This window comes from Chiloscyllium punctatum, chromosome 34 (assembly GCF_047496795.1).
Source record: "Chiloscyllium punctatum isolate Juve2018m chromosome 34, sChiPun1.3, whole genome shotgun sequence".
NCBI classification, from domain to species: Eukaryota; Metazoa; Chordata; class Chondrichthyes; order Orectolobiformes; family Hemiscylliidae; genus Chiloscyllium; species Chiloscyllium punctatum.
In genome coordinates this window covers 44981390-44992350 of record NC_092772.1, presented here as the reverse complement: position 1 = coordinate 44992350, position 10961 = coordinate 44981390, and the positions used below count along the sequence as shown (strand labels likewise).

The following is a 10961-nucleotide window of genomic DNA, read 5'->3' as shown; positions in this document are numbered from 1 at the left end:
CCACACTATTGGAAGGACATGATTGCAGTGGAGAGGGTGCAGAGGAGATTCACTCGGATGTTGCCTGGGATGGAAAGCTTCAGTTACGAGGAGATATTGGGTTTGTTTTCCCTGCAGCAGGGGTGGAGGGGATCTGATTGAGGTATCCGACGTCACGAGACAGACGGTGCCAATCTTTTCCCCCAGGGCGGGTGTGTCTCAGAACAGCGGGCATCAGTTTAAGGTGAGGAGGGAGTGATCCAGAGGAGAGCTGAGTGACTGTGCTGCCCAGAGAAGGTGGTGCAGGCAGATGCTCGAATCTGACAAAGCATTCGGACGGGGTACTTACCGAACAGGACAAGGCGAGACTGGGAGGCCCGCAGGTGAACAATGTAACAAGCTCCGAAAAACACCACCAGGGCGATGAGCAGCATCGGAGAGGTGATCCTGGGGGGTGGGGGAAGAGAGGAGGAGAACACAGAGAGAGAGAGACCGTAAGCCAGAGGAGCAGAAATTTAGACCATTCTGCCCATCGAGTCTGCTCTGCCGTTCAACCCCGGCTGTTAAGTTTCTCAACCCCATTCTCCTCGGGTCCCAGTCCCTCTGACCATCTTCCCAACACCCACTCTGTCCAGGCCATTCAGTTAGATCCCTCCTCATCCTTCTAAACTTCATCGAACATAAACCCCGGAGTCCACAGACATTCCTCATTGGCCCCAGGATTGAAAAACTTAACCTTTCTCGTGGACCTCCTCCGAACACGCTCCAGGTCGGTGGCCCAAAGCTGCGCACAGTACTCCACATGGGGTCCGACCAGAGCCTCAGAAACACATCCCTGCTTTTATATTCAATTTCTCTCAAAATAAATGCCATCACTGAATTTGCCACTCAGTCAACCTGCAAGTTTACCTCGAGAGAATCCTGGACTAGAACTCCCTAGTCTCTTCGCACTTCAGACTTCTGACTTCTGGATATTCTAGGTAAAAACAATGACTGCAGATGCTGGAAACCAGATCCTGGATTAGTGGTGCTGGAAGAGCACAGCAGTTCAGGCAGCATCCAAGGAGCTTCGAAATCGGCGTTTCGGGCAAAAGCCCTTCATCAGGAATAAAGGCAGAGAGCCTGAAGGGTGGAGAGATAAGCTAGAGGAGGGTGGGGGTGGGGAGAGAGTAGCATAGAGCACAATGGGTGAGTGGGGGAGGGGATGAAGGTGATAGGTCAAGGAGGAGAGGGTGGAGTGGATAGGTGGAAAAGGAGATAGGCAGGTAGGACAAGTCCGGACAAGTCAAGGAGACAGTTACTGAGCTGGAAGTTTGGAACTAGGGTGAGGTGGGGGAAGGGGAAATGAGGAAACTGTTGAAGTCCACATTGATGCCCTGGGGTTGAAGTGTTCCGAGGCGGAAGATGAGGCGTTCTTCCTCCAGGCGTCTGGTGGTGAGGGAGCGGTGGTGAAGGAGGCCCAGGACCTCATGTCCTCGGCAGAGTGGGAGGGGGAGCTGAAATGTTGGGCCACGGGGTGGTGGGGTTGATTGGTGCGGGTGTCTCGGAGATATTCCCTAAAGCGCTCTGCTAGGAGGCGCCCAGTCTCCCCAATGTAGAGGAGACCGCATCGGGAGCAACGGATACAATAAACGATATTAGTGGATGTGCAGGTGAAACTTTGATGGATGTGGGAGGCTCCTTTAGGGCCTTGGATAGAGGTGAGGGAGGAGGTGTGGGCGCAGGTTTTACAGTTCCTGCGGTGGCAGGGGAAGGTGCCAGGATGGGAGGGGCGTGGACCTTCTGGATATTCTCCCCATTTGGAAAATAGTCCATGCCCCTATTCTTCGTCCCAAAGTGACACTTTGCCACATCTGCTGGTGCTTTCCCTACCCTAACCTGTCCAACTCCTTCTGCAGCCTCCCCGCCTCCTCAATGCTCCCTCTACGTATCTTTATATCATCTGAAAACTTGGCCAGAACGCCCTCAGTTCCCTCATCTAAGTCGTTAATGTATCAAGTGAAAAGTTGCGGTCCCAACATGGAGCCTTGCGGAACACCACTCACCACCGGCCGCCATCCTGAGAAGGACCCTTCTATCCCCACTCTCGGCTTTGCCTCTAACACCGTGGGCCCTTATCTTACTTGGGAGCCTCCTGTGTGGCACCTTGTCAAAGGCCTTCTTGAAGACGAGGCAGATAACATCCATTGGCTCCCCCTCGTCTAAACCACTCGGCGTGAGAATGAGTGTGAGGGAAGGGAACCGCGAGTGAAATCGAGAGAGAGAGATTCACACAGAGTGAGAGATAGAGACGGAAAGAGTGTGAACAAGAGGGAGAGTCGGCGAGCAGGAGAATGAGAGAGAGAAGGGAGTGCAGGACTGAGAGCAAGCATATGAGAGAGACAGGGCGCGCTGCTGACAGCATACATGAGATGACAGAGTGTGTGCAAGAGATTCTGAGTGAGAGTGTGTCTCAGAGAGATAGGGAGAGAGAGAGGGAGGGGGGAGTGTGGCAAAGAGAGGGGGAGACAGAGTGCACTGTGGAAAGGTAGTGAGAGGGAGTGTGTGAGAGATAGTGAGAAAATGAGTGTGTGAAAGAGAATTGGAGATCAGAAAGTGTCTGCGAGAGAGCACAAAATTCACACACACAAACAGAGGGACAATGAAAATGATCGAACATTACATTCGTGAGTACATGGAGTCCAAGTGGCCCAAATCTGGGAATGAGGAGTATATACCATCCCCCAGTGTCTGGGTACTAGGAAGTGGAAAAAGCACCACGTCCAACAGCCTGGAATGTTGGAGAGGGTCCCTCGGTGCTCTGGGGAACACAGTTTCACCTGGGAATCTGGGCCTCTCTTTGAGCCAGGAGAATATAGCCAGTCAGGCAGGGAGGGGACCTGGGGCAGGTACTGGGAGCAGTCCTGGGCTGGGGACAGCTCAGGGGAGGATGCAGCAGCTCCATCGCCGACTCTACACCTCAACATGCCCACAAGACTGAGGAACACCGCATGGCTGCCGTTACCCTAGTCCTCACTAACCCCCTGCCCACGTCCCTCTCACTTACACACAGTACACGATCAAGCCCAGGAACACAAACACGTAGTTGCTCTGGAAGTACTCCACGTTCTTCACCAGCCGCTTGCACATCTCGCCAAAGTTCTTCGGCCGGGAGAAACGTTTCTGGTCGACGAAGGAGGCCCAGGGTCGGATGGTGAGCCTGCGCCTCTCGATCCATTCCTTCGCTGGGCCCTGGGAGATGATCTTGGGAATATACATCCTGAGGGCAGGAGGGAGAGAGGGAGGGGGTGAGTGTGGGTCACAGCCCTGCATACTATCCTGAAAGATGGGATCGGCACCCCGACGACATGGAAAAACCGACACGGTTTCATTGTAAAGGGACAGATTTGATTCCCGACAGTGTGGAAACAGGCCCTTCGGCCCAACCAGTCCGCACTGACCCTCCGAACAGTAACCCACACAGACCCATTTCCCTCAGACTAATGCACCTAACACTACGGGCAATTTAACATGGCCAATTCACCCTGACCTGCACATCTTTGGACTGTGGGAGGAAACCCACGCAGACACGGGGAGAATGTGCAAACTCCACACAGACAGTCACCCAAAGCTGGAATTGAACCTGGGACCCTGGTGCTGAGAGGCAGCGGTGCTAACCACTGAGCTACAGTGCCTTCCCAATAACAGTTTCCACTGTTCCCATCAGGAGGCTCCCCTTGAGCAGCAGCTACATGGGCAAGAACACAAACTCCTGTCTTTCTCATTTAGAAATCACCCAGTAAGCAGGATACACTGCCCCCCGCAGAATCATAATGGTACTGCAGGGAAGTGAGGATAACGCTAGCTCAGTGGTTAGCTCTGCTGCCTCACAGTACCAGGGACCCGGGTTCGATTCCAGCCTAGGTGTGACTGTCTGGGCGGAGTTTGCACATTCTCCCCGTGTCGGGGTGGGCTCCCTCTGGTTTCCTCCCACAGTCCAAAAGGTGAGCAGGTCAGGGTGAATTGGCCGCGCTACATGCCCCACAGTGTTCAGGGATGTGTAGGTTAGGTGCATGAGTCAGGGGGGGGAAATTTAGGGGAATGGGTCTGGGTGGGTTACTCTTCAGAGGGTCGGGGTGGACTTGTTGGGCCGAAGGGCCTGTTTCCACACTGCATGGATTCTATAATGTGCCCCACCCCTGATGTGCTCACCCTATGCCCAAACGCTACTGGGGGAGCATACACAATGTGCTCCTCCCTCTAGGAAACTCAGGCACGTTGTGACTGTGGCAGAGAGAGGCCGAGAGGTAGGATTTCCCAGACCCAGCTCACGGTCCTGGTGGTTTTGGTCAGGTCCTCTGGTCTCTGTGCACCCCTCTCCTCACCTGGTGCAGCAAAGCTCAGGGGTATGTCATCGGAGTGTGACCGAATACAACGTAGAAATTGCGTTTCACCAACTTAACGGAGTTCGTTCAGGAAGTACTGCCAGAGGAAGTGGGAGGAGGCTGGGAGAATTGCAGCATTTAAAAGTCACCTGGATGGGGACAGGAATCGGAAGGGTTTAGAGGGATATAGGCCAAGTGCTGGCAGGTGGGACTACATTAGGTTGGGATATCTCGTTGGCATGGATGAGTTGGACCGAACCAGACATCTCTGTGACTCTAAGTAACTTGTGCTGTACATAAAGGGGAACCAATGGACGTACAGTACTGAGTTTTCCAGTAGGCATTTGATAAGGAATTCTGGATTAGTGGTGCTGGAAGAGCACAGCAGTTCAGGCAGCATCCAAGTAGCTTCAAAATCGACGTTTCGGGCAAAAGCCCTTCATCAGGAATAAAGGCAGTGAGCCTGAAGCGTGGAGAGATAAGGAATGTCACATTAAAGATTACTGTGTAAACTAGAAGCTGCATTGAATGGCTAACAGGAATCAGAGGGGAGGAATAAATACATCTTTTATAGGCTGTGAGAAACATCATGTATGCGACAGAACACAAAAACCTAGGGATTCAGATCTTTGAAGTCTGCATCACATATAGACATGGTGGTTAAAAAGGCATTTAGCACGCTTGCTTTCATTGCTCTGTCTTTTGAATGTAGGAGTTGGGGAAGTCATGTTGAGGTCATACAGGACATCGAGGAGACCCCTTCCAGAATCCGGTGTGTAGTTCTGATCGCCCTGTTGTTTATAGGACGGGGGTTCAGGAAAGATTTAACCAGGATGTTGCTGGATGTGGAGAGTCTGAGTTGGAAAGAAGGTTTGAACATGTTTCACTGGAACGTAGGAGATTGAGAGAGGAATTTATATAGAAGCTGCTGGTGAGTTTGATGCAACAGTCAGGTAAAGAGCGAGGTTAAGGAGGTATGTGACCTCGGTTAGCACAGGAATTGAACATGAAGCCTCTACCACTTCAACTCTGTTGTTCCTCCTCCTCCTCCCCCCCCTCTCCAAAGAGCCTATTGTCCCGTACACTCTCACTTGTCTTATTCCCCCATATTTTCTGTTTGCAAACGTTTACTGCCAGCTGTATTTTTGGGACAGATTGCAGCCATCAGCCAAACAGCAAACTCTGACCTCAGAAGCCTCATTGACTTCTAGGTGGAAGAAAGTTATGACTGTTTTTTTTTTAAAGTTTGCCATTAACACAGGACCGCTCTGAAATCTTGCAAAATCTCACTCAAGCTGAGCAGCTCCTCAATTCAAATTCAGCTCCTTGTTGAATAAACAAATTCCAAAAAAAAAAAGTCATGGTATGGAGATGCCAGTGTTGGACTGGGGTGTACAAAGTTTTAAAAAAAACATCACAGCACCAGGTTATAGTCCAACAGGTTTGATTGGAAGCATGAGCTTCCACTTGAGAATGTAACTTTTATTTTTAAAAAATAAGTTCTGCGATTTACTTATGAAAGAAGTGAAATCAACATGGTCATTCCAACAGATGAGAGACTTAAAGAATCAAGGTATTTTCCACTGTATAATTTCAGTTACATCACAGTGTACTCCACAACCACCTGATGAAGGAGCTGGCACTTCCAATTAAACCTGTTGGTGTCGAGAGATTATTTTAACAAAAAAAAAGTCTGATTTCTAAACTTTTGTCTGCAAACGTTTGCAACTAACTCAAATGTATTAAGCATTGAAGTCTTTGTCATATTATAATCTTGGACTATTCACCTGGAACCTCCAACACTTGGTTCCCTAGGCCATTGAAACTTATAGCAACCTTCTCAAAATGGTACAGAAAATATTTCAACCCCCTCTTCAATAAATTTAGGTACTTTTAAATTGAGGTTTTGTTTAAAGCAAATATTCTTACCAAATCAAAAATCATAAATGAAAATCAATTCATGGCTAAGTCTCTCAAATACTCTGGGTTCGGCTTAACAAAACTGTTCTCTTAGAGTCATAGAGAGGTTCAGCATAGAAACAGACCCTTCGGTCCAACCCGTCCATGCCGACCAGATATCCCCAACCCAATCTAGTCCCACCTGCCAGCCGTGTGAAACACCTTCTATCCCAGGCTGCTCGTGAAAAGTAAGAGGACTCCGAGATGCAGAGGGCTCCACTGGGAAAGAACACAGTATTTGTTTCCTCCCCCTTTCTATCAAGATTTCACTCAAGCAGAAATGCTGTTGTACATCGTTGGCAGCCGTGCGATTTTACTGATATTTTTAAGCATTCTGCTCAGACATGTTCTAACACACTCCGGGACAATGTGACTTTTCAATTCAAGAGGCCCTCAGACCACTCCTTTAAAGGGACCCTGGTTTTGTAACTGGGTGTTTCCCAGGAGGGAGAGCTGGAACCCATGAGCTGAGACAACCTGCCAGCGAGAGGTCAGCGTGACTTCACCTGCCAGTCACCCTGCTTGCTTCCTCCTCTTTGGTCAGGGAGAAGACGTCATCAGGCTTGGAGCTCATGGCCTCTGGAAAAAGTGATCAGAGAGCCCGGAATACCTAGAACAAAGAAACAAATTGGAGAAAGAATCTTTCATCAGTAAACAGTGACCGACTCTCATCACAGCAATAAACCAGCTCATACAGCGTCTATAGATGGCCCTCTCCATAAAGCTGTGCAGTACCTATAAGTACTCTTATAGGATTTATACTGGGTCAGTCAGGTCTGTACAGATAGTATGAGGTTACTATGGAGTCTTTGATATCTGTTTGGTTCTATAGGTTCTCTATGGTTTCTCAATAGGATTGCAATAGGGTCTCTATGCAAGCTGAAAGGTCTCCAGAGAATCTGAACAGATTATCTCTACAGGCAATTTAAGGGTTTATAAACAACAATCAGTTTTCTAAAAGGTTTATATTAGCTCTATAATTCTCAACAGGACTGCCGCAGGGTCTACAGTGTATCTATAGGCTGTACAAGTCTCTACCATTTTAGCTCAGGTTGTAAGTTTGCTCGCTGAGCTGGAAGGTTTGTTCTCAGATGTTTTGTCACCATAACATCATCAGGGAGCCTCCGGTGAAACGCTGGTGATCTGTCCCACTTGCTATTTATCTGTCTGGGTCTGTCGTGGTAGGTGATATCACTTCAGATTCTTTTTCTCAGGGGCTGGTTAATGGGGTCCAAATCAATATGTTTGTTACGGAGTTCCTGTTTGAATGCCAGGTCTCTCAGAAATCCCCTGTGTGTCTTTGTTTAGCCTGTCCCAGGTTGGATGTACTGTTCCAGTTGAACTGTATCCCTCTTCATCTGTGTATATGGATACCAGTGATAGTTGGTCATGTCTTTTGGTGGCTAATTGGTGCTGTTATATCCAGGGGCCTATTTTCCTGCCTGCCTGTCCGATGTCATGTACAATTTCTATAGAGTCTATCTGGGCTCTATCAAGTATACCCAGGATCCAGTGTCTCCATAGGGGGCCATAGAGTGCACTGAATCACTTTAAAGATACATATGGGTCTTCCAAGGGCTCCATATATCTGAAGCAAAACTAGAAATTGCTGGAAACACTCAGCAGGTCTGGCAGCATCTGTGCGGGGAACTCAGAGTTAACGATTTGGGTCCAGTGACCCTTCCTGAGAACTGCATAGAGTCTATATCAGGCATCCACAGGTGCCTATAGGGAGCGCATGGGGTCTGTCAGGAGTGGATGGGTCTGTAGGGCATCCATCAGGAGTATGCGGGGTCTGTATGGTGTCTATAGTTAGCATATAGGGCCTATAGGGAGTCCATAGGTAGCATACAGGGTCTATAAGGTGTCTATAGGTAGCAAACAGAATCTATAAGTTGTCTATACTTCACATAGACTCTATAGATGGCATACAGGGCCTATAGGGTGTCTATACTTAGCATAGAGTCTATAGGGTGTCTATAGTTATCATACAGGGTCTATGGGGTGTCTATAGGTGGCATATAGGGTCGATAGGGAGTGCCTAGGGTACGTATAGAGTTTCTTGCGGCTATAGGGTATCTGTAGATAACGATGGGGGGGGGGGGGGGGCACACGGAATCTATAGGGGTATTTTAAGATATACACTTGATTTTTATGTTGTCTATAGGGTGTACATTATATCCATAGGCTCTGAAGGAAAATGTAAATTCTTACCTGTTTCTGTTATTTCCTGTGACCCGTTGGCAAAGGATGTGACGTCACACACCTTTATGATTCTGCTTCCTCCACAATAAACCGCCGCGCCCGAGCTCTCGACCAATCAGCGATCGGTATCTGGGCAGGATACACCAGGATATCCAATCAGAGGGCGGTATCTGGGCAGGGTACAACAGGATATCCAATCAGAGGGCGGTATCTGGGCAGGGTACAACAGGATATCCAATCAGAGGGCGGTATCTGGGCAGGGTACAACAGGATATCCAATCAGAGGGCGGTATCTGGGCAGGGTACAACAGGATATCCAATCAGAGGGCGGTATCTGGGCAGGGTACAACAGGATATACAATCAGAGGGCGGTATCTGGGCGGGGTACAACAGGATATCCAATCAGAGGGCGGTATCTGGACAGGGTACAACAGGATATCCAATCAGAGGGCGGTATCTGGGCAGGGTACAACAGGATATCCAATCAGAGGGCGGTATCTGGGCAGGGTACAACAGGATATCCAATCAGAGGGCGGTATCTGGGCAGGGTACAACAGGATATCCAATCAGAGGGCGGTATCTGGGCAGGGTACAACAGGATATCCAATCAGAGGGCGGTATCTGGGCAGGGTACATCAGGATATCCAATCAGAGGGCGGTATCTGGGCAGGGTACAACAGGATATTCAATCAGAGGGCGGTATCTGGGCAGGGTACAACAGGATATCCAATCAGAGGGCGGTATCTGGGCAGGGTACAACAGGATATCCAATCAGAGGGCGGTATCTGGGCAGGGTACAACAGGATATCCAATCAGAGGGCGGTATCTGGGCAGGGTACAACAGGATATCCAATCAGAGGGCGGTATCTGGGCAGGGTACAACAGGATATCCAATCAGAGGGCGGTATCTGGGCCAGGAACAACAGGATATCCAATCAGAGGGCGGTATCTGGGCCGAAAAATACCAGCAAATCCAGAAAGAGGGCGGTATCCATGGGAGGAGGTGGGGTTTGTTGGGGGTGTTGGAGATCACTGTCAAATCAAAACACCGTTTAAAACTGCCTCCACTGACCAATCATTACTCTTACATCAATACATCACTGGACCAGGTTTGGTTCTGACCCTGGAACCAGTGTTGTTCAGTTCCAGCTACATTAGACTGTTCGCCATGACACTGCCCAGGAGCTGGAATGGGATTATACATTGTTTTGCTGGGTCACTGAGAGCTGTGGGTCAAATCAAACTTACTATCATATGGTCAGGGGTCTCCAGCATCATTCAGATTGAGGATAAGATAAGACATAGAATCCCTACAGTGTGGACACAGGCCATTTGGCCCAACAAGTCCACACCGACCCTGCGAAGAGTAACCCATCCAGACCCATTCCCCTAATACTCTACATTTCCCCTGACTAATGCACCTAACCTACACATGTCTCAACCATGGGCAATTTAGCATAGCCAATGCACTTAATCTGCACATTTTTGGATTGTGGGAGGAAACCGGAGCGGCTGGAGTAGACCCAGGGAGAATGTGCAAAGTCCGCACATGGGAGTCCCCTGAGGCTGGAATCCACCTCGGATTCTTCCTCCTCCCAGGACACTCTGAGGCTGTGCCATCACACCCTGGCCTCTCCTCCTTGTGGAAACATCTTATCCACGTCCTCTCCATTCCAGGCCCCTCAGTGTTTTGAAGTTTCAATCAGACTCCCCCGCACTCATCCAACTAAATTCCATTGAGTACAGACCCAGAGCCCTGAACCACTAGTCAGAGTTGAAAAGTGTGGTGCTGGAAAAATGCAGCAGGCCAGTCAGCATCTGAAGAGCGGGAGATGAGGGACTGATGCCCGAAATGTCAACACTCCTGCTCCTCGGATGCTGTGCTTTTCCAGCGCCACACTTTTCGATTCAACACCTGCCAATGCCAGAACATCTCCCAAGTCTCTCTGTGCCTCAATGCCTTTTGCACTAACCCCACATTGTGTTCTATCTGTCACTTCTGTGTCCACTTGCCGAGCATGACCGAGTCCTTTTGCAACCTCTCCACTTCCTCAACGTATAATGTGAATAGTTGTGGTCCCAACACTGACCCTTGGAAATTAACTCGTCACCAGCTGTCATCCTGAAAAAGATCCCTTTATCCTTACTCCCTTGAGAATTGAGACAAGTGGTCGACAGAAAAGCCTCACCCAAAGAAGAGGCCAGTGAAGGCCTGGGAAAGCCTAGACCAGTTGTGGGGAAATCCCTGAGACAGGGTGCAGATACAGGAATCCCAAATGCGCCAGGGATTTTCAAGGTTGCAATTCCGGCCTGCTGAGGCCTACTTTAGTGGCCGGACTTGAACCTGAGCTCAGCAAAATGTTCAAACCCACCAGACCAGAGTGGGATTGGGAGGGGGGACAAATTACTGTGACTTAGTGGACCGAGCCGACTGGGTCAACGGAGACGTGGGTG

At 49.5% G+C, this 10961-nt stretch overlaps 1 protein-coding gene across 1 annotated transcript; it reads right to left on the bottom strand.

The window, feature by feature from the left end:
- Nucleotides 1-218: 218 nt before the first annotated feature.
- On the bottom strand, nucleotides 219-8583 carry LOC140458728 (prenylated Rab acceptor protein 1-like). Its single transcript, XM_072553389.1, has 4 exons — nucleotides 8517-8583; nucleotides 6809-6912; nucleotides 3026-3238; nucleotides 219-426 (listed from the first exon to the last, which is right to left on the bottom strand). Exons 2-4 carry the CDS (start codon nucleotides 6874-6876, stop codon nucleotides 219-221), a joined length of 489 nt encoding a protein of 162 aa, XP_072409490.1. The 5' UTR covers nucleotides 6877-6912; nucleotides 8517-8583.
- Between the last annotated feature and the right edge of the window lie 2378 nt (nucleotides 8584-10961).

Excerpts from the sequence above, each read along its gene's own strand:
- LOC140458728 (XM_072553389.1), bottom strand. The coding sequence starts at position 6,876 with ATGAGCTCCAAGCCTGATGACGTCTTCTCCCTGACCAAAGAGGAGGAA. Across the intron at positions 3,239-6,808 it reads GCAAGCAGGGTGACTGGCAG|GATGTATATTCCCAAGATCA; the intron begins GTGAAGTCACGC and ends TCCTGCCCTCAG. Across the intron at positions 427-3,025 it reads GGCTTGATCGTGTACTGTGT|GATCACCTCTCCGATGCTGC; the intron begins GTAAGTGAGAGG and ends CCCACCCCCCAG.